At 40.4% G+C, this 25004-nt stretch overlaps 1 protein-coding gene across 1 annotated transcript in view; it reads left to right on the plus strand.

The window, feature by feature from the left end:
• hmcn1 (hemicentin 1) overlaps positions 1 to 25004 on the plus strand; it is a 610612-nt gene that overhangs the window by 133629 nt on the left and 451979 nt on the right. Inside the window, exon 5 of the mRNA XM_060830300.1 lies at positions 20854 to 21025. Coding sequence (XP_060686283.1) covers positions 20854 to 21025 — 172 coding nt within the window. The remainder of the gene's footprint in view (positions 1 to 20853; positions 21026 to 25004) is intronic.

The following is a 25004-nucleotide window of genomic DNA, read 5'->3' on the forward strand; positions in this document are numbered from 1 at the left end:
AGAAGCCTACTGGAAGCAAGTTGCATGAATTGATGTTATGAGAAACTAATAGATATAATCCCATCTCCCTGTGATGTTAAGGATCATGGAGTCTGCATTGAACTGGCCAGTTACATCTAACTCTCTTCTGATTTATCTCTTAACTGTGTCTGTTGTTGAGAGTGGGAGCTGGAATCAAAGGAGATTGGGCATAAATCATAGACATTATTGGATTACCTTAACTTTGCTAAAGCTACTGTATTATTAGTAAATTGTTAATTATTTTATTTAAGCTATGAACTTGGTGTCCAGTATTGATTATTCATGAAATCTGGTCCTGGTTATTCAAAATGTCTGGATAGGAGTCATTAGGGTCAATTTTAACAGTCATTGGGGTCAGTTTTAAAACTAATTGGATGTTTTACTGTGCTAGGAATACACGGTTAGGAGGGTGATTTGATTTGGTTGTCTGTCTTTGTATCATAACTTATACCAATCATCACCTTGTTCTTGTATTCTATTGTCATTTGATAAAGCCTAGGATACAGTGTGCTTTAACTGCTTAACCTGTCCTGCTACTATTAATGACTTATGTACATATACATGTTCCTCTACTCCTGAAACTCCTTCAGAGTTCTACCCTTGATTTTATATTATCAACTCATCTTCTTTTTACCAAAACAAATCACTTCTCATTGCTCTGTATTGAATTTCTTCTGCCCATTCTACCAACTTAACTTTTTTTTTTGAAGTTCTCTACTCCTCTCATAAGAACATAAGATGTAGAAGAAGTAATGTGCTATTCAGCCTCTCTGGCCTGCCTCCCCATTTTATAAGATCACAGCTGAGCTGCCCCAGACCTCAACTACTTGATATTTCAAAAATCTAACTGCCTTCTCTTTAAATACTTGCAGAGATTTAGCCTCCACAACTCTGAGGTAGAGAATTCCAAGTATTCACTGTTCTCTTGGCCTTGAGTTGCTCAAATGAGTATCAATTTTTTTCTGTAATTGTGCCTGCTACTTGGCGATTTCCCCACTGGTGGAAACAACTGCTCAGCATCCATCCTGGCATGACCCTGAGCATCTTGTATGTTTCAATAAGATCCCATTTCATTGTTCTAAACTCTAATGCATAAAGGCCTAACTTACTTTGCAGTTCTTGATAAGTCAACTCCTTTGTCCCAGGAGTCAGCCTAGTGAATCTTTTCTTGAACTGCCTCCAATGCCAGTTTATCCTTTCTTAAATATGGGGATCAATACTATACACAGTATTCCAGGTTATTCTTAGTTTACAACACATCCAAATTTTGCATTATATACAAATTTTGAAGTTGTACCCTGTACACCAAGGTCTTTGATGTTCAGGAAAAGTGAGGATTTCCACACTGACCCTTGAGGAACTTCACACAACCTTCCCCCACTGACCAGAAACATCCAACAACTACTACTCTCGGTTCCATATCGTTCAGCTAACTTCTATCAGTGTTGCTACTGTTCATTTTGTTCCATGCTCACAATTGTGTGGGTTTTTTTATCAAGTAAATTTTGGAAAAGAATATTAATGATCCAGAAATTATGAATCAATTATATGATAGCGAATTTTGAAGCAAGATTGGAAAATGACATACAAAAGGAAAACTAAATTACAACTCATTTTGATTTTTGTCATAACTTAAACCAATCACCTCCTTGTTCTTGTATTCTATTGCCATTTTAATAAAGCCTCGAATAGAAAATGCTTTATTAACTGCTTAACCTGTCTTGCACTGTTAATGATTTATGTATTTGTACAGGTTCCTCTGCTTCTGAAACTTCTCTACAGTTCTACTCTTGATTTTGTATTGTCTATGCCTTTCCTTTTCACCAAAATAAATCACTTCACATGACTTTGTATTCAACTTCATTTGCTGCCCAGGCAACCATTAGGGAAAGCTTCCTATTAGATGTCTTGACAGGTTTAATGGGAATTGGAAAAAAACAATTACATTGTTTAAGTAATTGAAGTATTTTGACTTGACTAAACCAATAGAAGTGAAACTGTATGCCCTAAGGATTTTCCAGATTTTGCACACCAGAGCTTCACAAAGTGGGGGTCAAGACCTCAAATGGATGCTGAACTAAAATTTTGGGTCATGAGTTCTGTGGCAGCCATAGCAGCTATGGAGCTCTGGTCAAGTTATGTCAGCTGTGTTCCTACTGCAGCAGCTCTCTCAACCTCCTACTCACTGAAGCATTGTGATAATTTTCAAGCTCAAAAAGGGATCACAGTGGATAGATGTTTAAGAAGCACTTATTTAGCAGATTTGAGTGGATAGCATGGGGAATGAAAAAATGCTGGCAAGGATATCCCTCTCATATCCACTAAATGTGCTCCCTGTCAAAATAACACAGAAAAATTATGGAGGGATAAAGCTGAATGATGAACTACTCTGATTTAACATAGATGCAGACAGGTTGCAAATGCGAGAAAGAAATGGTTTTGGGGTGACATGGTGGCTCAGTGATCAGCACTGCTGCTTCACAGTGCCAGGGACCTGGATTCAATCCCAGCTGTGGGTGACTGTGTGGAGTTTGCATGTTCTCCCCATGTTTGTGTGGGCTTCTTCCGTGTGCTCCGGTTTCCCCTCTCAGTCCAATGATGTGTAGATTAGGTGGATTGGCCATCCTAAAATTGGCCATAGTGTCCAGAGGGTTGATTAGCCATGGTAATATGTGGAGTTGGAGATAGTGTGGGGAATTGGGGCAGGGTGGGATACTCTTTGGAGGGTTGGTGTGGACTCGATTGGCAGAACGACCCTTTTCCTCGCTGGGGATCCTATGATTCTAGACAGTTTGGTAACTCCTACTTAGACACTTTGTTAATAGAACCACAACCATGGGAGATTAATTATAAAGGCTCCATAATGTTTTACCCAGATGTTCAAATGTAAAGAGTATTTCTAGGATAGACTCTCATTAGCTGTACATAGATTTTTAAAAAATGTCTAGAAACTGTAGAACCTTCAATGTGTGTACCATAAATTACCATTATTTAAAATTGGACTGAGCCACAGTATCTGACAGAAAAAGACCATCACTTTGAGAGTCGGACTTAGACGTTGTGACTTATGACAAACCTGTACACAAACTTGTTTATTGTAGAATTTACAAGAGTAGTGCACCTATGGTGGTCCCGAAACCAATATCCATTGCTAATTAAGTTGATTATGTCTCTGATTCAACACTAATATATAGTTCTACTATGCCATTAGCACAGTAAAACTTGTTAATGTGATTATCAGGCATATTGTAACATTGAATTTATCACTGAGCAACATAAAGTGATACTGAGGAAGTTTGACTCAAGGTTTGGGTGAAGTGTTAAGTTTGAATGAGTGCCTTAAATAAAGAAAGAAATAGAGAGGCATAGGGTTTAAATAAAATTCCAGAACTCAGGGTCTTGATAATTCAAACCTGATCATCAGTATTAGAACAATTAAAATCCAGGATATTCAGGATGCCAGAATTATAGGGACTCCAATAATGCCAAGAGTTGTGGAGCTGGGAGAGATTACAATGATAAAAAGTGACAGATTATGAAAGGAGGTGAAAACAAAGAAGAGAATTTTAAGTTTTGCTGAACTGGGAGCCAGTGTAATTCAGCTGGTATATGGCAGTCATGGGTGAATGGAATGTTTAAGGACTTAGATACCAGAATATTGCATAACTTTAAATTTACAGAGGAAGAGATTCTATTGTCTTCTACTGTCTAGTCTTCTGGTATGACTCTTTATGTACCAGCCCAATTCTGCTCCTGCCAAACCACTTCCTCTCTGGGAGAAGCCATAACAACAATGGGTCTTGCTGCTGAAGAGGCATAAGTGAGAATGTTGAGTCTTAATGATTGGCAGAATCATTGGATGTTGCACTTTCCTGCTCTCAATAAAACCACACGATGACTAAAGTGATCCTGAGTTGGAATTACAACTTTACCTGAGCAAGGTTCATCAATTTTAAATCAATTTTGAGTTTTATCAATGGGGATTTTGGTTTGGAATGGTAAGGAAATTGAAATAACAACTCCCTTCAGACCTTCTGACTGATTCATATTGAGCATGAAGTTGTTTATAGTTAAATTTTACACTTTGTAAAAGGCAGGAAGAAATCTCTCAATTGTCAACTGTATTATTTAAAGCAAATACTTGAGTGGATAATACTAGCCAGCTAATGAGGGATAATATTTAGCCCAGACAGACTGACTCAAAAATCTGACTTGCTAAATTGCCTCCAATCTAAGGTACTTGTCTAAATACATCAATTTTGACTTAAGGATGGAAATCCCTTAGTCAATTGCCATTTTGTCACTAGAACATGCCTTCAAGTCTGTAATGAGTAGCAAAACAAACTATCTCCACGGTGAGAATTTTAAACAGTGAGTTTGAGGAGCCTAAAATTAGTTCCCAATGCATATAGTTGTGGTACAATACTACCTATAATATATGACTGTCACTGAGAGGCCAGGCAGCTTGTATGAGTTTTTGAGAGATGTTTTTATTTCTGAGGCTGGGTGGATCAGAAAAAAATTCACTTTTTACGTGGAGCTATGAAGTACCTGACCTGTGAGAACTTGATACAGATAAAGATGCACAAAGTGGAAAAGAATTCCATTTTCCAGCATTATCATTCCTGATTTTGGGAAGGAACATGAAATGAAAATCTTTGCCTTTATAGGTAGATTATTATTTTGTGTAAACTGTAAATTAAGTACTTTATGGTAGTCAGTAATTGTATTTCTTAGAAGTAATGGTGACCATCACTAGTATGCAGAAATATTCAATGAATTACGTTTGGAAGACTCTGAAGCTGCTGGAAGATATTCAAAGCGAGATGGTTGCAGATTATATTCAGAAATGTTTGAATGCAGTCTGTATTGTCCAAAGTCAAGTGTTACTTCAGTTAGTAATAATATCCATATGAAATCAAAATGTATGACTGGCTCGTTGAAGACTACCCAATTCTGATAAAGATGCAAATAAAGCTGTTCCTGTCCTTCCTGTGCCTTTTGGAAATTGGTGAATTTCAGAGATTTTTAGAAAACTCTGTTCTTGAAGGAGCTGTGTTTCAGTAGTTCAGCTCACTGGGGTAATATGTACATATTAAACTTGTGATATCTGACTGAGATATGTTGCTCGAGGTAGACTTGAAGTGGGTGGTGTCCTGAATGTTGAAGTTCGCTAGTTGTGTGATTGAAAGTCACATCCACTTCGAATCCATATCATGCAGAAAGAGGCCAGTTGGCCCATTGACTCTGCACTGACCCTCTAAAGAGTATCCCAACCCCAGTTGTATCCCCGTAACCCACTTTTGCCTTAGTTAACCAACCTAGCTTGCAGATCCCTGGACCCTACTCTGCAATTTAACTTGGCCAACCCAAATACACATAAAAATGCACATTTTTGGATTGTGGAAGAAAACTGGAGCATCCGGTGGAAACCCACGCATTCACTGAATGGATCAAAGGATATGGGAAAATCAGGAACAAGCTATTGAAATGGATGATAAGCTTGCTCATAATGAATTGCAGAATGGTAGGCTTAAAAGGCTGAATAGCCTGTTCTTATTTCCTATATTTATATTTTTCTATTTTTTGAAACAGAAACAGTCTCAGTTCAAGTCCACAATAAATTGTGTTGTTTATATTTCATTCTCTAGTGCAAACTCCATACAGATAGTCACCCAAGGCTAAAATTGAACGGGTCCCGAGTGGTGTGAGGCAATAGTGCTAATTGCTGAGCCACCATGCCGCCCATAATAAAAATAGTAATACCAAGCTTTAGCAGCTAAAATTCCTGCCCTCCATCTATCTCTCTCATATCCACATACAAACATCTAAAATTTGAACAGAAGTTAGCTATTCAACTCCTTAAACATACGCTGCCATTCAAAAAGATCATCGCTGCTATGATTGTAACCTTAAATCCTGCATCATCATAATGCTCAGCAATAATCTATCTTTGACTCAAAAATATTCCAGGACCCTGTTTCCATCACTTTTCCCAGATGGAGAGCTCCAAAGACTTATGCCCCTCAATGGGTTTGAGTTTAATATCTATAAGGTGGCAAACTTCACAGACACAGAAATTAAATTTATATTAAATGATCCCTTTCTGATTTGACAGTGTTGCATTAATAATGAATTGATAACAAAACATTTGTGGAATTGTTACTTTGGCATTCAAATTTCTTATGTGTTAAATCTTCCTAATAATAATTTTAGTGGAACAAGTTGTTAGAAGTATAGAAGAGGCTTAAAGAAAAAGAAGGTCAATGATCGCAGGAATGAACCTTCTAACCATGGTTTGGAACTGGAGGAGCAGCCATTTGCTGCCAGGTGGCTCCTCTGTGATGTATGGAACAGCTAGAAACCCCTCCTGCCAGAACCCATTTGGAGGACATCATCATTTATTTGGCCTCTCTATGTAGTGGGGGTCATGCAGATGCTTTTAAAATCGCAGTGTTGTAATAAATACCCATTAATTGATTATTTAATTGAATTAATTGACTGTCTGGCTCCAATAGACATGTTGGCAAACCCACTGCCAATTCCCATTTTTGAGAAATAGTCCATGATGGTCAGAGTCAGGCCTCTTGAGCCTTTTGGCACCAAGAACCCTCCCAGCTCCCAAGCTTTTGCCATAGAACTGGTAAAGTTCAGCCTAACATCTGTAATTTTGAGCACCAAGTTTCTTTATTTGTTTGTGAGATGGAAGTGTTTGAGGCATGTTTATGACCTTTTTCAGCTAAAGCAATTGGGAAAGGTGACCGTCAAAGTTGCAGAATAGTTAGGTGGACAGGCAGGCTCCATTGACGGGCAGCACCTGAGATACGTAGATGTGTGGGAGAATACTTGACCAGACAATGTAATATGAACAATAACGATTTATTGTGGACTTAAACTGAGATTGTTTCTGTTTCAAAAAATAAAAACATATAAACATAGGAAATAGGAGTAGGCTGCCCTTCTGCAATTCATTATGAGCATGCTTATCATCCATTTCAATAACTTGTTCCTGATTTTCTGGATATCCTTTGATCCATTTTGTCCCAAGTGCTATATTCAACTCCTCCATGAAATCATACAATAATTTGGCCCCGACTGTTTTCTGTAGTGGTGAACTCCATTGGCTCTGTGTCTCTGGGCAAAGGCACCTTTTCTCATTTCAGACCTAAATGGTTTACCCCATATCCTTAAGCTGTAACTCACACTTCTGGACTCCCACATCTTTGAGCACGTCCTTCCGACATTACACCAACCATACCAGAGAGAGCAGAAGAGAGAAGATGATGAGGAAGAGAAAGACAGGTAGAGACAGATGACACTGCCAGTCCGCGAGGCGGCCAGATCTGTCAATCAAAAGTTGGCATGGAGGCAGAGCCGAGGAGTCAGACATCGCACAGAGCCGTGGTGATAGGGGACTCCATAGTGAGAGGAACTGAACATGGTTTCTGTGGCAACAGGCGGGATTTAAGGATGGTGTGTTGCCTTCCTAGTGCCAGGATTAAGGACATCGCAGACAGAGTGCAGGAAATCCTCAAGGATCTGGTATTGTGCAACGAACCAGAATTGATCAGGGACCTTGAAGTGAAGGAGCCATGAGGAGGTAGTGACCATAATACAATAAGCTTCAATCTGCAATTTGAAAGGGAGAAGGTACAATCGGCAGTGACAATATTTCAGTTGAATAAAGGAAACTATGGAGCTATGAGGGAGGAGCTGGCCAAAGTTCAATGGTGAAATACCTTAGCAGGGATGACAGTGGAGGAACAATGGCAGATATTTCTGGGTATAATGCAGAAGATGCAGGATCAGTTCATTCCAAAAAGGAAGAAGGATCCTATGAGGAGTCATGGGTGGCCGTGGCTGACGAGGGAAATTATGAAACATATAATGTCAAAAGAGAAAAAGTATAACATAGCAAAGATGAGTGGGAAAACAGAGGACTGGGAAGCTTTTAAAGAACAACAGAGGATTACTAAGAAGGAAATACGAAGAGAAAAAATGAGGTACGAAGGTAAACTGGCCAAAAATATAAAGGAGGATAGTAAAAGCATTTTTAGGTGTGTGAAAGCCAAAAAAAATGGTTAAGACTAAAATTGGGCCCTTGAAGACAGAAACGGGAATATATTACGGGGAACAAAGAAATGGCAGAAGAGTTGAATTGGTACTTCAGATCTGTGTTCACTGGGGAAGACACAAGCAATCTCCCTGAGGTAACAGTGGCTGAAGGACCTGAACTGAAGGGAATTTATATTTGCCAGGAATTGGTGTTGGAGAGACTGTTAGGTCTGAAGGCTGATAAGTCCCCGGGGACTGATGGTCTACATCCCAGGGTACTGAAGGAGGTGGCTCGAGAAATCATGGATGCGTTGGTGATTATTTTCCAGAGTTCGATAGATTCAGGATCAGTTCCTGCAGATTGGAGGATGGCTAGTGTTGTACCACTTTTTAAGAAATGTGGGAGAGAGAAAGCAGGAAATTATAGACCAGTTAGTCTGACCTCAGTGGTGGGAAAGATGCTGGAGTCAATTATAAAGGATGAAATTACGACACATCTGGATAGCAGTAATAGGATAGGTCAGAGTCCGCATGGATTTATGAAGGGGAAATCATGCTTGACTAACCTTTTGGAATTTTTTGAGGGTGTAACTCTGAAGATGGACGAGGGAGATGTCGTGTACCTGGACTTTCAGAAAGCTCTGATAAAGTCCCACATAGGAGGTTAGTGAGTAAAATGAGGGCACATGGTATTGGGGGCAAAGTACTGACTTGGATTGAAAATTGGTTGGCTGACAGGAAACAAAGAGTAGTGACAAACAGCTCCCTTTCGGAATGGCAGGTGGTGACCAGTGGGGTACCGCAGGGATCAGTGCTGGGACTGCAGCTTTTTACAATCTATATTAATGAGATAGAAGATGGTATTAATAGTAACATTAGCAAATTTGCTGATGATACAAAGCTGGGTGGCAGGGTGAAATGTGATGAGGATATTAGGAGATTACAGGGTGACCTGGACAGGTTAGCTGAGTGGACAGATGCATGGCAGATGCAGTTTAATGTGGATAAATGTATGGTTATCCACTTTGGTGGCAAGAACAGGAAGGCAGATTACTACCTAAATGGAGTCAAGTTCGGTAAAGGGGCAGTACAAAGAGATCTGGGTGTTCTTGTCCACTGGTCAATGAAGGTAAGCATGCAGGTACAGCAGGTGGTGAAGAAAGCTAATAGCATGCTGGCCTTCATAACAAGAGGGATTGAGAATAGAAGCAAAGAGGTTCTTCTGCAGCTGTACAGGGCCCTGGTGAGACCGCACCTGGAACATTGTGTGCAGTTCTGGTTTCCAAATTTGAGGAAAGACATTCTGGCTATTGAGGGAGTGCAGCATAGGTTCAAGAGATCAATTCCTGGAATGGCGGGACCATCTTATGTTGAAAGGTTGGAGCGACTGGGCTTGTATACCCTTGAGTTTAGAAGACTGAGAGGGGATCTGATTGAGACGTATAAGATTATTAAAGGATTGGACACTCTAGAGGCAGGAAACATGTTTCCGCTGATGGGTGAGTCCGGAACCAGAGGACACAGCTTAAAAATAAGGGGTAGACCATTTAGGACAGAGATGAGGAGAAACAGCTTCACCCAGAGAATGATGGCTGTGTGGAATGCTCTGACCCAGAAGGTAGTGGAGGCCCAGTCTCTGGATTCGTTTAAGAAAGCGTTGGATAGAGTTCTCAAGGATTGTGGAATCAAGGGTTATGGAGGTAAGGCAGGAACAGGATACTGATTAAGGATGATCAGCCATGATCATAATAAATGGTGGTGCATGCTCGAAGGGCAGAATGGCCTACTCCTGCACCTATTGTCTATTGTCTATTGACATCTACCTTATCTAGACCTGTTAGAATTTCTAGGTGACGGTGAGGTTCCTCCTCATTACCCTGAACTCCAGCAAATATAATCCTAACTGATTCAACTTCTCCCCATATGTCTGTTCTGCCATCACAGGAGCCAACTTGGTAAACCTTTGCTGGACTGCCTCTATTGCAAGAACATCCTTCCTCAGATGAGAAGACTAAAACTGCACCCAGTATTCAAATTGTGGTCTCACCAAGGCCCTATATAATTGCAGCAAGACATGCCTGCTCCTGTACTTCAATCCTCTTTCTATGAAGGCTGAATACCATTTGCCTGTTGCACACAAACACTTACCTTCAGTGATTGGTGTATGAGAGCACCTGGTTTTGTTGCACACTGCTGCCCCAATTTAGAGCAGTTAGATAATTGGTCATTCTATTTTTGCTCCTGAAGTTAAAACCTCCATTTATCTACATAATACTTCATCAGCCATACATTTGCCCACTCACTCAGCTTGTCCAATGATGTCCAGCAATGATCCCTAGCAGTAGTCACTCATCACTTCTGCCATTTGGAAAAAGACCTTGTTTCCTGCCTGCTAACCAATTTTTAAAATCCATCTCAATATACTAGCCTCAGTCCCATTTGTTTTAATTTTACATGGTAATCTCTTATGTGGAACTTCACCATAAACCTTTTGAAAATCTAAATAAACAACATTTACTGGCTCCCCTCTCTGACTCTACTGGTTACACCCTCATGAATTCTAGCAGATTTGTCAAGCATGATTTGTAAATCCATGCTGACACTATCTGATCCTGCCATTGTTTTCCAAGTGTTCTGCTATCAAATCTTTAATATTGGATTCTGTCATTTTCCCTACGATTGATGTCTGAATGACTGGTCTGTGATTCCCAGTTCTCTCTTTACTTACCTTTTTATATGGAGGCATTACATTAGCAATCTGTAGTAACTGTTCCAGAGACTGTAGGATCTAAGAAGATGACCACCAGCACATTTATTATTTCGAGGACCACTTCCTTAAGTACTCTAAGATGTAGACTATCACGCCTTAGGAATTTATTTGTCTTCAATCCCATCAATTTTCCCAACAGGTTTTTGTTACTAATGCTAATTTCCTTCTTTTCCTTCCTCTCACTTAAACCCTGTGTTCCCCAAGATTTCTGGTATGTTATTTCAGCCTTGCTTTGTGAACACCGATGTATTTATTTAGTTGATCAGCTTACTCTTCTTCCATGTTTGTTCTCTATTATAACTTCACCTGTTTCTGACTGTATGGATCTTTTGGAATTCACTTATCTGTAAAAACGGTTTATTTTCCTCAAGCTTGCTCTTGGACTCAATTTATCTGTTTATCAATGAACCCCTTTGTCCTCCTTTGCTGAATTCTAAACTGTTCCCACTTGTCAGGTCTCTTGTTTTTTTCTTGCAATTTGTATTCCTCTTGCTTGCATCTAACACTGTCTCTAATTTCCCTCATAAGCCGTGGTTTGGCCACCTTTCCTGTTTGGCTTTTGCACCAGATAGGAATAAGCGATTATTGCAGTTCACCCATGTGTTCTTTGAATGTTTGTCATTGCCTTTCCATTGTCACCCCTTTAAGAAATATCCCCCAATCTATCATATCCAACTCGTACCTCATGCCACTGTAATTTCCTGTATTTAGACTCAGGACCCTAATCTCAATTGAGTCCAGTCTGAGGAATGCAACAGTAATTCTCTACTAACCAAACAATAAGGTAACAGCTACATTAGCTACTCCAACGCTCGTAACAACATCAAGCTAAGCAAGTTTACGAGTGGTTTATCATACATAATATAACAAATAGAACATGGATGATTCTTGGAGTAAACCTTTTTATTCTTAGAGAAATGGATGATTTTTGTCACCATCAACTGCTATTCTGACTATTCAGAAGTTAGACCAGCAGACATTAGCAACTACCAGTGGGATGATATCATGCCTGAAAGTGCTCTTCAGTTAGTATACTTGGTATATGGTGAGCTCTTTCTCAGTTGTAAGTGTTTTTTGTATGCAATCTGTGGCAGGTATGTTATACATTACTTAAAACATGCTGCATGACAGATGGGAATGTCTTCAATCAAAAAACATATATGCACAACCATTTCTAACAAACATTGCTGTACAATGTGAAGTGGAAGTGAATATGTGATCATCAGATTTTTAAAAAAACATTATTTCAAAATCAGAGAGCCATACAACATAGAAAGAGGCCTTAAGCCCACCGTGTCTGTGCTGACCAACAAACACCAAACTACACTAATACCGTTTATTTACATTTGGTCCGTAGTCTACTGTGCCCTGACATTTTAAGTGCCCATCCAGATGCTTCTTAAAAGAACACCTGCCTCTACTATCCTCTCAGGCAATATGTTTGCTATTTCTGTCATCTGGATGAAAAAACATTCCTCAGATCCCCTCTAAACCATTTACTCCTCACCTTAAACTTGTGCCCTCTGGTCTTAGACATAACTGCCATGAGGAAGAGATTCTCATGATCTATCCTACCTATGCTTCTTAGAATTTTGTATATATTAATCAGACCCCCCCACCTTAACTTGCTCTGCTACAGGGAAGACAAACCCACCTTATCCGGTCCCCTGTCATAACTGAGATTTTCCATCTTAGATAACATCTTAGTGCATCTTCTCTCCAGTGCATTCGTGTCTTTCTGATAGATTAGATTACTTACAGTGTGGAAACAGGCCCTTCGGCCCAACAAGTCCACACCGACCCGCCGAAGCGCAACCCACCCATACCCCTACATATACCCCTTACCTAACACTACAGGCAATTTAGCATGGCCAATTCACCTGACCCGCACATCTTTGGACTGTGGGAGGAAACCGGAGCACCCGGAGGAAACCCATGCAGACACGGGGAGAACGTGCAAACTCCACACAGTCAGTCGCCTGAGGCGGGAATTGAACCCAGGTCCCTGGCGCTGTGAGGCAGCAGTGCTAACCACTGTGCCACCGTGCCGCCCTAAGTGTAGTGTAGCGACCAGAACTGAACACAGAACATAGAACAGTGCAGTATTAGCCCTTTGACCCACGATATTGTGCCGACCTATAGAACCAATCTGAAGCCCATCTAACCTACACTATTCCATTTCATCCATATGTCTCTCCAATGACCCTTTCAATGCCCTTAAAATTGGTGAGTTGCAGGCAGGGCCTTTCACGTCCCTACTTTTTGAGTAAAGGAAATACCAATATCAATCAACCCTTAATTTAAAGCTATGTCCCCTCATGCTAGCCATCACCATCCGAAGTAAAAAGCTCTCATTGTCAACCCTATCTCACCTTCTGTTTATCTTAAATGTCTCAATTAAATCACCTCTCAACTTGCTCCCTAACGAAAACAGTCTCAAGTCCTTCAGCCTTACCTCATAAGACCTTCTGTCCATACCAGGCAACATGCTAGTAAATCTCCCCTGAAGCCTTTCCAAAATTTCCACATTCTTCCTATAATGCTGTGACCAGAACTGTACGCAATACTCTAAATGTGGCCGCTCCAGAGTTTTGTACAGCTGCAACATGACCTCGTGCTTCCAAACTCAATCACGCTTCCAATAAAAGCTAACACACCATATGCCTTCTTACCAACCCTATCAACCTGGGTGGTAACTATCAGGGATCTATGTACATGGACACTGAGATCTCTCTATTTATCCACACAGCCAAGAATCTTACCGTTAGCCCAGTACTCTTTATTCCTGTTGCTCCTTCCAAAGTGAATGCACTCACACTTTTCCGTATTAAACTCCATTTGCTACCTCTCAGCCTACCTCTGCAGCTTATCTATGTCCATCTGTAACCTGCAACATCCTTTGGCACGATCCACAACTCCATCGTCCGTACATTTACGAACCCATCCTTCTACGCCCTCATCTAGGTCATTTATAGAGATAACAAACAGCAGTGGACACAAAACAATGCTTGCGGTACCCCACTAGTAACTGAACTCCAGGATGAACATTTCCCATCAACCACCACCCTCTGTCTTCTTTCAGCTAGCAAATTTCTGATCTAAACCGCTAAATCACTCTCAATTTCATGCCTCCGTATTTTGTGCAATTGCCTACCATGGAGAGCCTTATCAAATGTCTTACTGAAATCAATATACATGGCATCAACTGCTTTACCCTCATTCACCTGTTTGGTCACCTTCTCAAAGAACTCTAAGGTTTGTGAGGCATGACCTATTCTTCACAAAACTGTGTTGATTATCCCTAATCAGCTTATTCCTCTCTAGATGATGATAAGTCCTATCTGTTATAAAATTTTCTAGCACTTTACCCACATCCAAAGTAAAGGTCACTCGTCTATAGTTACCAAGGTTGTCTCTACTCCCCTTCTTGAACAAGGGAGCAATGTTTGCTATCCTCCAGTCTTCTGGCACTATTCCTGTAGACAATGGCGACATAAAGATCAAAGCCAAAAGCTCTGTAATCTTCTCCCTGGCTTCAGAGGGAATCCTATGATAAATCCCATCTGGCCCAGGGGACGTATCTATTTTCACACATTTCCCAGAATTTCTAACATTCCTCCTTGTGAATCTCAATCCCATCTAGTCTAGTAGCCTGTATCACAGTATTTTCCTTGAAAATATTGTCTTTTTCCAGAGTGAATATTGAGGAAAAATATTGATTTAGTGCTTCCCCTATCTCTTCTGATTCCACGCACAACTTCCTACCACTATCCTTGATTGGCCCTAATCTTTCTCTTGTCATTCTTTTATTCCTGATATACCCATAGAAAGCTGTAGGATTTTCCTTGATCCTACCGGCCAGTGACTTCTCATGTCCCTTCCTGGTTCTTCTTATCTCGCTCTTTAGGTCTTTCCTGGCTAACCTGTAACTCTCAAATACCGGAGGAGTTACAGGTTTGTTACAATATTCTAGCTGTGACCTAAACAATGCTGTATAAAGCTGTAACAGGAAAGGCAAGGACTGATTAGGGATAGTCAACATGGCTTGGTGTGTGGGAAATCATGTCTCACAAATTTGATTGAGTTTTTTGAAGAAGTAACAAAGAGGATTGATGAGGGCAGAGCCATGGACGTGATCTGATGGACTTCTGTAAGACGTTCGACAAGGCACTCCATGAGAGGCTGGTTATCAAGGTTAAATTTCATGGAATACAGAATGAACTAGCCATTTGAATACAGAACTGGCTTGAAGGTAGAAGACAGAGGGTGGTGGAGGAGGGTTCTTTTAAAGACTGAAGGCCTGTGACCAGTGGAGTGCAACAAGAATTGGTGCTGGGTCCTCTGTTTTTTTGTCATTTACATAAATGATTTGGATGTGAGCATAAGAGGTACAGTTAGTAAGTTTGCAGATGTATCCAAAATTGGAGGTGTAGTGACCTCAGATTACAATGAGATCTTGATCAGATGGGCTAATGGGTTGAGAAGTAGCAGATGGAGCTTAATTCAGATAAATGCAAGGTGCTGCATTTTAGGAAAGCACATCATAGCAGGACTTAATGGTAAAGTTCTAGGGAGTGTCGCTGAACAAAAAGACCTTGGAGTGAAGGTTCATAGCTCCTTGAAAGTGGAGTCGCAGGTAGCTAGGAAAGTGAAGAAGACATTTGGTATTCTTTCCTTTATTGGTCAGAATACGGAGTACAGGAGTTGAGAGGTCATGTTGTGGCTGTACAGGACATTGGTTAGGCCACTTTTGGAATATTGTGTGCAATTCTGGTCTCCTTCCTATTGGAAAGAAGTTGTGAAACATGAAAGGGTTCAGAAAAGATTTACAAGGATGTTGCCAGCGTTGGAGGATTTGAGCTGTAGGGAGCCGCTGAATAGACTGGGGCTGTTTTCCCTGGAGTGTCGGAGGCTGAGGGGTGACCTTACAGAAGTTTATAAAATCTTGAGGGACATGGATAAGATAAATAGATATAGTCTTTTCCTTGGGGTGGGGGAGTCCAGAAGTAGAGGGCATAGGTTTAGGGTGAGAGAGGAAAGATATAAAAGAGACCTAAGGGGCAATATTTTCATGCAGAAGGTGGTACGTGTATGGAATGAGCTGCGAGAGGAAGTGGTGGAGGCTGGAACAATTGCAACATTTAAAACGCATCCGGATGGGTATATGAATAGGAAGGGTTTGGAGGGATATGGGCTGGGTGCTGGCAGGTGGGACTAGATCGGGTTGGGGTATCTGATCAGCATGGACCGAAGGGTCTGTTCTGTGCTGTACATCTCTATGACTATAACTTCCCTGCTCTTGTACCTTATGACCCAGCTAATGAAGGCAAGCATCCTGGCTTGCAACAATACCTGATACCTACCTGCTGATCAGTGCTCTCAGTTCATCCTCCTAAACAGTCAAGCTATTTGCATTAAAGTCAATATATTGTAGTTTTCTGGTCCTCCCATATGTCTTATGCCCGTGTCTTCTCTGTCTGCTGGACTGTCCTAGCATTTCTTCTATATCAGATTGAACCTTTCCCCTGGCTTTACATCTACTCTGTGCTCCACTCCCCCTGCCAGATTAGTTTAAAACATCGCCAACAGCATGAGTAAATCTTCCACCAAGGATTTTGCACCCATTCCAGTTCAGGTGCAGCCCATCCGGCTTGTACATATTCTGTCCATTCTGGAAACTGTCCCAGTGATCGTGGACATTCCATCGTGAGTTCATCCACAGCTCCATCTGCACCATGCAGCCAGTCAGGAATTCCAGCTTTCTGTGTAGGTGGTCAATTTGGACACTAGAAGTGCCTCTGATTTCCCAGATATTGCAGGAGGAGCATTCCCCAGGGCCAAGTTATCCCTCACACCAACACTGTCATGCACTTTCATTCTAACAAACTACAAATCACATAAATAAAGACTGTCCATTACTCTCTCTGTCCCTAACATTAGTTCCTTAACATCCAAATGCCTCATTGCTTTCCAGTGACATCACCCTGATTATTTCTCCTTGTTCAGACTGAAGTTTTTTGTTTTTTATCACTCACCACTCACTACAAGTTCCTCCCCGGCAGGCTCTGCTCCGAGACTCTGATTCCCAGTGAACGTCTCCACACTATGAAGTAATGACTTAACTAGACTCATCGAGATGAAAGAATTATCCCTGAACAGGAAACAAATTATCTGTCTTGGAATCTTAAGATAAGCTAAGGATAAGAGAAAGCCATTCAGCTTGTCAAGGTTTGCTCCTCACTACACTGAGTTTCCCTTTACAGCAGTTTGATGCACTATACTCTATGGAGTACCTGCTTGTAGAACGGCTGGATTTCTTCAATGACCAGTTATGAAAAACTCTAATAAACAGATCAATTATTAAAGTCAACAGTTGCTGATCAATTCCTATTAGTTATGTATGTTACTGATGTCTCCTGTGCCTACGTGATGTCTCTTGTGTTTAAATATGTTTTGCCCAAGTGCTGTACACTTTCTTACATTCCCTGGAGAGAATCAATTCTGACAGGTAAACGATTTGGGAATAAGTTTGTAAAAGAAAGTGAAAGGTGGTCTTTCAGATCAGCTTATGTTGCCCTTACTGTCATGTACAAATTGAGCTAATCTTCCCATTGGATTGTTTTTTTTAAATCAAAGGTCACAGCCAGTCCTTAGTGTTAATGTGTGTTCTGGTTTGTCTAAAGTTTATCTCCACAAAGTCAGTCCTGGGCTCATATATCATGCCAGCGAAGTTGAGTCGTATGGGAGTAATATGTTGTGAATGCAAAACTATTTCATCTTGTCTGAGGCTTAATGAGAGGAATTGAGAAAATGCAACCACGTTTATTTGGTAATTCAAGAGTTTGAATAGTGGTTTTGCAGTTAATGAAAGTTACATGATGATGGATGACTTATGCTCATTTAGGGAGTGATGCTAGGTTACTGATGGGGACTTTCAATTCATAACAGAGGGTGAAGAGATATTAAGTTTCATATTCTAATCAGGATAAGTTGAAATGTTATAGAACATTGTTTAATGGACTGTTCAAAATTCTCATTTGGGGGTCGCATGCCATTCTTAATAAATCATTCTTACTACAGTGAGCTGTTTTGTAAAGGAAGGCTTGTTCAATGCTGTTCAGTGTAATTCATAGCAGATGTAGTTCAAGCTTGATTTGAAGTATATTCATGGAATAGCAGACATAAGTCAGACTATACCTTAAAGTGTTAAAAGTACGTGTCTGGGCTGAAATCAGTTTAGAATTTGCAAAAAGGAAATAAGTGTATTGATTTGTTAGCTGAAATTCCTTGTTGTGATCTTAACAGTTATGTAAGGATTACACGACCATGTATATTTCTGTGCTTTATGTTAGAATTTGGATTCAGTGGATGAAATGTTAATAAGCAAATGGGGGGCAAGCATCCTGTTATTCAGTGCTATTCACTGGTAACGTGGCTTGGAGTGTGCAGGCTAATCCTTACCATGCTTTACTTGGCTCCTGATCAAACTGTCAACTTAATTTTTACAAAAAAAAATCAAAAATTCGCACTAACCTTTCTTTTGTAACAGCTTTTAAACTCCTCAGTTCTGAGGAAGGGTCACCAGACCCGAAACGTTAACTCTGATTTCTCTTCACAGATGCTGCCAGACCTGCTGAGCTTTTCCAACAACCTCTGTTTTTGTTTTACATTTAATCCCATCTTTACTTTTGTCTACCAATTGCAATAACATATCAGAATGATTGGTTTTCCTTTCTCACCAAACTCAGTTACTTCTATAATAACCTGTATAAATCCAGTACCTGTCTCTCCTGTTAGTGAAACCCCCACTGACTAATTCAGGTCGGATTTAAAAATTCTAATTCAGTTTAATTCTTTAATTCATTTATGGGATGTACGCGTCTCTGGCTAGGCCACTAATTGCCCAGAGTCAACCACAGTGTTGTGGGCCTGGAATGGCATGTAGGCCAGACCAGGTGAAGATGGCAGATTTCTTTCTCTGAAGGACATTAGTGAGCCAGATGGGTTTTTCTGACAATCGACAGCTGATTTCGTGGCCAATTTTTATTGATTTCAAATTCCAGCATCTGCCATGGTGTGATTCGAGCCCTTGTTCCCAGAACATTAGCTGAGTTTCTGGATTAATAATTTAGTGATAATACAACTAGGTATTGCCACCCCTTCACCCAAAAAAATCATCACACCAAAAATACTTTTCACAGATTAGAAAAGTCACAGCTGAATTGGTTGTATGTTATCTCTTGCAGTCACTGCATCTCAAGATTTAGTTTTTAATCAGTTGAAATTTCACCATCTGCTGTGGCAGGATTTGAACCCAAGACCCCAGAACATTACCAGAGTCTCTGGATTAACAGTCCAGCAATAATAGCACTAGGCCAGTGCCTCCCCCAGTAGCATTAAAGTGGGAATGAATCTCATGAGGCAAAACAGATTAAATTTTTTTCCATTATAGTCAAAATTTGAATGAGATATGATTATCAACAATCTTCAAGATGTCAACATTATGTGTGTCATTGACAAATAAGACTTTACATAACTTCTGTCAAATGTTGTGCTTACAGTACAGTTGCATATTACGGCCTTCCATGAGTGAGCCACAGCTTTGCCAAGTACTATATTTATTCTAATGTCACCAGTTTTCTGATGTCATTAAACTAAGGTTAAATTTCTATGTAGTTGATGATCATGTTAAGTGCAAAACTGTTCTGGAATTCAAAGTTTGTCCAAGTTTTGGAGATTATGCATTTTAATGATTGTGACAAAAGCTAAGAAAATAATATTTGGATCACAGAACAAATGTTGTCTGAGTCCTTGAAATTCATTCAACCAGGTCACATTAGAAGCCATTAGAAATGAAAGCAGAAGTTTCATATCAGTTATGAGTAAGACACGATAAAGTGTTAAATCTCAACATAAGTCCTGACAACTTCAAAATGTAAATGTCTATATAGGGTTGTGCAAATAAGCTGTTAAAATGGCGGTTATGAAATTTAATGAATCTCGAGAAACAATGAAGGCACTAGTTTCTGGGCAGAGCTGTATAACAAGTCACTTACACTTCTGTTCTACATTTGGTTAAAGTGACATAAAGTACTTTTTCTTCATATCTTTTGATTAATTGGTTGCACACATTTTGTTCCTTAACAATGAACATTTTCACTGTCATTGAATTTTTCTTAGCAAAATTTCATCTCTTTAAGTACAAGCTAGTACGTATATGAGTGATTTCACAGAATTGCTTGCGGAATATTGTATATTGCTTAAATTATTTGTTGTATTATTAGTGTAAAAGTACTTATACAGATTTATTTGTGATCTGTCTGTTTTACAACTTATGAAGTACTTTTTAAGAGTAGACATTTTTGTAGAGCAAACTACTGCTGATAATTTGTACCCAAAGTTTCCTGGAGGGCAATGTTATAATGATAAGAAAATCTGTCTTAGACTCATTGAGATTCCTATTGATAAAAGGTCCATTGCTGCTCTTCATCTGAGAGGATGGGGATTATCCTAAAAACTGCAACTGTGATAGCACAGCACTCCCTTAGTGTTGCACCTGGCTGTCAGCCAAGATTTGATGCTTAAGTTTCTGCAATGGAGTTTGAGCTTATTGTCTTGTGATCCAGAAAGGAAAATCACAGATAATACTGCCGAGTGTTACAATCTACTGAGCTGTGCACAGAGACTAATGATTGTGAATCCCTTTGATGAAATAATCAAACTTAATATTTTGAAAATAGCCTTTGTATGTGCAGGAAGAAATGATCAATTTTGTTTAACATATTCTGGTTCATTATCATGCAAATGACTTGACTAATGATGTCAATTATATCTATTTTTATTTTTATTGTTTTTCCTCTTAGTAGCATTTAATTGATTGACATAAACAGAGGGGCCAGTAAAGAATCTAACATTGGAAAACATTTTTTTATTTCTTTCCTAGTAAATTTCATGTCGTCACTTTCTGTTGGAATGTCAATCTCATCATCTCATCCTTTCATTTGCAGGTCTTGAAATGGGTAAAAGAGGCAGTCCAGGCATCCAAAGTCCACCTGCTTTCAACAGACCATGGTGCACAAGCTATAAACATCTGGAAAATCCCCTTTGATCCGAGTCTAAAAGAGGTCACAGTGTCTCTGAGTGGTCCTGCCCCTTCTATTGAAATTCGTGATCCCAGAGGTATAGTTTTCAAGCATTATTGGTAATAATATGTAGTTACTGGTAAATCCTGACAATTACTGGTAGTACTCATCTTGTTAATGTTACAAGATTGTGGCATTCTTTTGTGAACATCATTGCACATCAGAAAGACTGCATAAATGCATTTGGGAAATGGACTAAAAAGCAGACCGTTGTCTGTTGGTTTTGCTCTTTTATTTTTCTATTTTACTTGAAAAGATAACTGTATTTGAAGACATTGCAAGTCCATACAGTTATGAGTTTGATTGTCATTCACCACATTCAATAAAACTCCTAATTTATATGTCCATTAGTTGATTTTTCATTTAGGTCTCCACCTGCTTTTTGGACCACAGTTCCATTAAGATAAGGAACTATCTTAGATAAGTTAATCTATAATTTTAAAAAAAACTTATAAAATGACAACAGATTGTATTCCCAGGTTTTTTCTTTGCACTATGAAATATCCTTTTCCAGTAAGTCCAACTTGCTGTTTTCTTTGTAAGTAAATCACAGCTGACTGCTGCTATCCACCCTTTTCACTTGGGTATTTCTCTGTTTTAAAGCTGCAAATATGATTCTCAATATTTTTGAATTCACATTTCGATGAGTGTACATTATCTCATAATAACTTATTATCAATATAGCATTCAATGCTGAATCTGTTTTTAGAATTTCATTCAAAATTGTTACTAAGATCAATGCAGTATTTACTGTCACACCAAGAGTCTCTGCTCCTAAAGTAATTTTTATGACACTTCCAGTCATCTCAGCTCCCCAAGCTAAATGGCAATATTAACATCCCTTTCCCACAAGAAAGAATGTATACTGTCCTGCATTTGAGATCTCATCATATAAATTTGCATAAGACCATGAGATATCAGAGCAAAAACAGACCCTCCAGTCTGTCAGGTCTGCTCCACTATGCAATGAGATCATGGCTGATCTAATAATCCTTAATTTCACTTTCCTGCCTTTTCCCCATTACCTTGATTTTGTCACCGATTAAGTATTTGACTATCTCAGCCCTGAAATATACTCAATGACCCAGCCTCCGCGCTAGTAAAAAAACTCTACAAATTCACTACCCTGGAGAAAATAAATTCCTCCTCATTTCTGTCTTAAATGTGGACTCTTTACTCAGTGATTATGTTGTCTGGTTGTAGACCCTCCCAGAAAGTGAAACAATCTTTCTACACCTACCCAGTCAAGTCACCTAAAATCTTGCGTATCTCAGTAAGGTGCCCTCTCATTCCTTGCCAAAGAGTACAAGCCCAATCTTTTTCCCCTCTCCTCGTAAAAAGATCTCTCCATTTCAGCATTATAAAAATCAACAAGTTTTTTTTGTAATTCATTTGTGGGAGGTGGACGTTGCTGGCTGGCCAGTATTTATTGCGCATCCTTAGTTGCCCTTGAGCAAGTGGTGGTGAGCTGCCTTGAACCGCTGCAGTCCACCTGCTGTGGGTTGACCTATAATGTTTAAATTAGATTAGACTTACAGTGTGGAAACAGGCCCTTCGGCCCAACAAGTCCACACCGACCCGCCGAAGCGAAACCCACCCATACCCCTACATTACCCCTTACCTAACACTACGGGCAATTTAGCATGGCCAATTCACCTGACCCGCACATCTTTGGACTGTGGGAGGAAACCGGAGCACCCGGAGGAAACCCACGCAGACACGGGGAGAACGTGCAAACTCCACACAGTCAGTCGCCTGAGTCGGGAATTGAACCCGGGTCTTCAGGCGCTGTGAGGCAGCAGTGCTAACCACTGTGCCACCGTGCCGCCCACTAAGGAGGAAATTCCAGGATTTTGACCCAGCCACAGAGAATGGTAACATATTTCCAAGTCAGGATAGTGAATGGCTTGGGTGGGAACTTGCAGGTGGTGGTGTTCCCATATATTTGCTGTCCTTGTCCTTCTAGATGGAAATGGTTGTGGATTTGCAAGGTGCTGTCTGAAGATCTTTGGTGAATTTCTGCAGTGCAATTTGTAGATAGTACACATTGTTGCTACTTAGCATTAGTGGAGGAAGGAGTGGGTGCTTTTGGATGCAGTGCCAATCAAGCAAGCTGCTTTGTCCTGGATAGTGTCAAGCTTTTTGAGTGTTGTTGGGCCTGGACTCATCCAGGCAAGTGGGGAGTATTCCACGACTTCTGACTTGTGCCCTGTAGGTTGTGGTTGGGGAGTCAGGCAGTGAGTTAGTCATCACAGTATTCTTAGCCTCTGACCTGCTCTTGTAGCCACTGTGTTTATGTGGGAAGTCCAGTTGCTTTTCTGACTGATGAAAACCCCAGGATGTTGACAGTGGAGGATTCGGTGATGATAATATCATTGAATGCCAAGGGTCGGTGGTTAGGTTGTCTCTTATTGGTGATGGTCATAGCCTGGTATTTGTGTGGCATGAATGTGATATTGTCCAGATCTCGATGGCCTGCTTTACTATTTGAGGAGTCATGAACAGTGCTTAACATTTTGCAATCATTGGCAAACATCCCCACTTCTGACTTTAAAATGGAGGGAAGATCATTGATGAAGCAGTGGAAGATATTTGGGCCTAGGACACCACCATGAGGAATGCCTGCAGAGATGTTCTGGAGCTGAGGTGACTGACCTCCAACAAACACCTTCTTATGTGCCAGGTTTGACTGTGATCACTGGAGAGTTTGCCCCCGGATATGCACTGATTCCAGTTTTGCTAGGGCTCCTTGATGCCACAGTTGTCTGACTACAGTCTTGATGAGAGAGGCTGCCACTTTCACCTCACCTCTGGAATTCAGCTGTTTTGTCCATGTTTGAATCAAGGCTATAATGAGGTCAGGAGCTGAGGGCCCTGATACAAGCCAAACTGGGCATCACTGAGCAGGTTATTGCTGAGCAGGTGCTGCTTGATAGCACTGTTGATGACACTTTCCATCACTTTACTAATGATTGAGAGTAGACTGGGGCAATAATTGGCTAGCTTGGATTTGTCCTGCTTTTTATGTAAAGGACATACACCATGGGCAATTTTCCACATTGTCAAGTGGCTGTTAATGTTGTAACTGTACTAGAGCGGCTTGGCTAGGAGAGTGGAAAGTTCTGAGCGCAAGTCTTCAGTGCTATTTCCAGAATGTTGTCAGGGCCTGTAGCCTTTGCAGTATCCCATGTCTCCAACTGTTTCTTGATATCACGTAGCGTGAATCAAACTGAAGACGAGTATCTGTCATGCTGAGGACCACTGAAGAAGGCCAAGATGAGTCTTTCACTTGGCATTTCTGGCTGAAGATTGCTGCAAAAGCTTCAGTCTTATCTTTTTCTCTGATGGGCTGAGCGCTTCCATTATTGAGATGGGGATATATGTGGAGCCTCCTCCTACTCCAGTGAGTTGTCTAATTTTCTACCACTGCACTGCTTAGATCTGATCTGTTGATGGTACAGTCGTTTTGCTTGATCACTTGGTGCTTATGCTGTATGGCATGCAAGTAGTCTTGCTTTGTAGCTGCACCAGATTAACACCTTATCTTCAGGTGTACCTGGTTCTGCTCCTGACGTTCCATCCTGCACTTTCCATTGAACCACGGTTGATCCCTTGGCTTGATGGTAATAGTTGAATGCAGGATATGCTGGACCATGAAGTTACAAATTGTGCTGGAGTACAATTCTACTGCTGTTATTAGCCCACAGTGCCTCATGGATGTTCCTTCTTCAGTTGCTACATCTGTTTGAAAATTGTCCTGTTTAGCACGGTGATAGTGCCACACAACACGATGGACATTATTCTGAATGAGGAGGCAAGACTTCATCTCCACAAGGATTGTGTGATGGTTGCTCTTATCAATATGATAATGGACAGATATATCTGCAGCCAGCAGTTTGGTAAGGTTGAAGGTTAGTTTGTTGACTCCCTCACCAACTGCCATAGATCCAGTCTCACAGCTACGTCCTTTAGGTCCTGACCAGCTTGATCAGTAGTACTGCTCCCGAGCTACTCTT

The sequence above is a fragment of the Hemiscyllium ocellatum genome, chromosome 9 (genome assembly GCF_020745735.1).
Source record: "Hemiscyllium ocellatum isolate sHemOce1 chromosome 9, sHemOce1.pat.X.cur, whole genome shotgun sequence".
NCBI lineage: Eukaryota > Metazoa > Chordata > Chondrichthyes > Orectolobiformes > Hemiscylliidae > Hemiscyllium > Hemiscyllium ocellatum.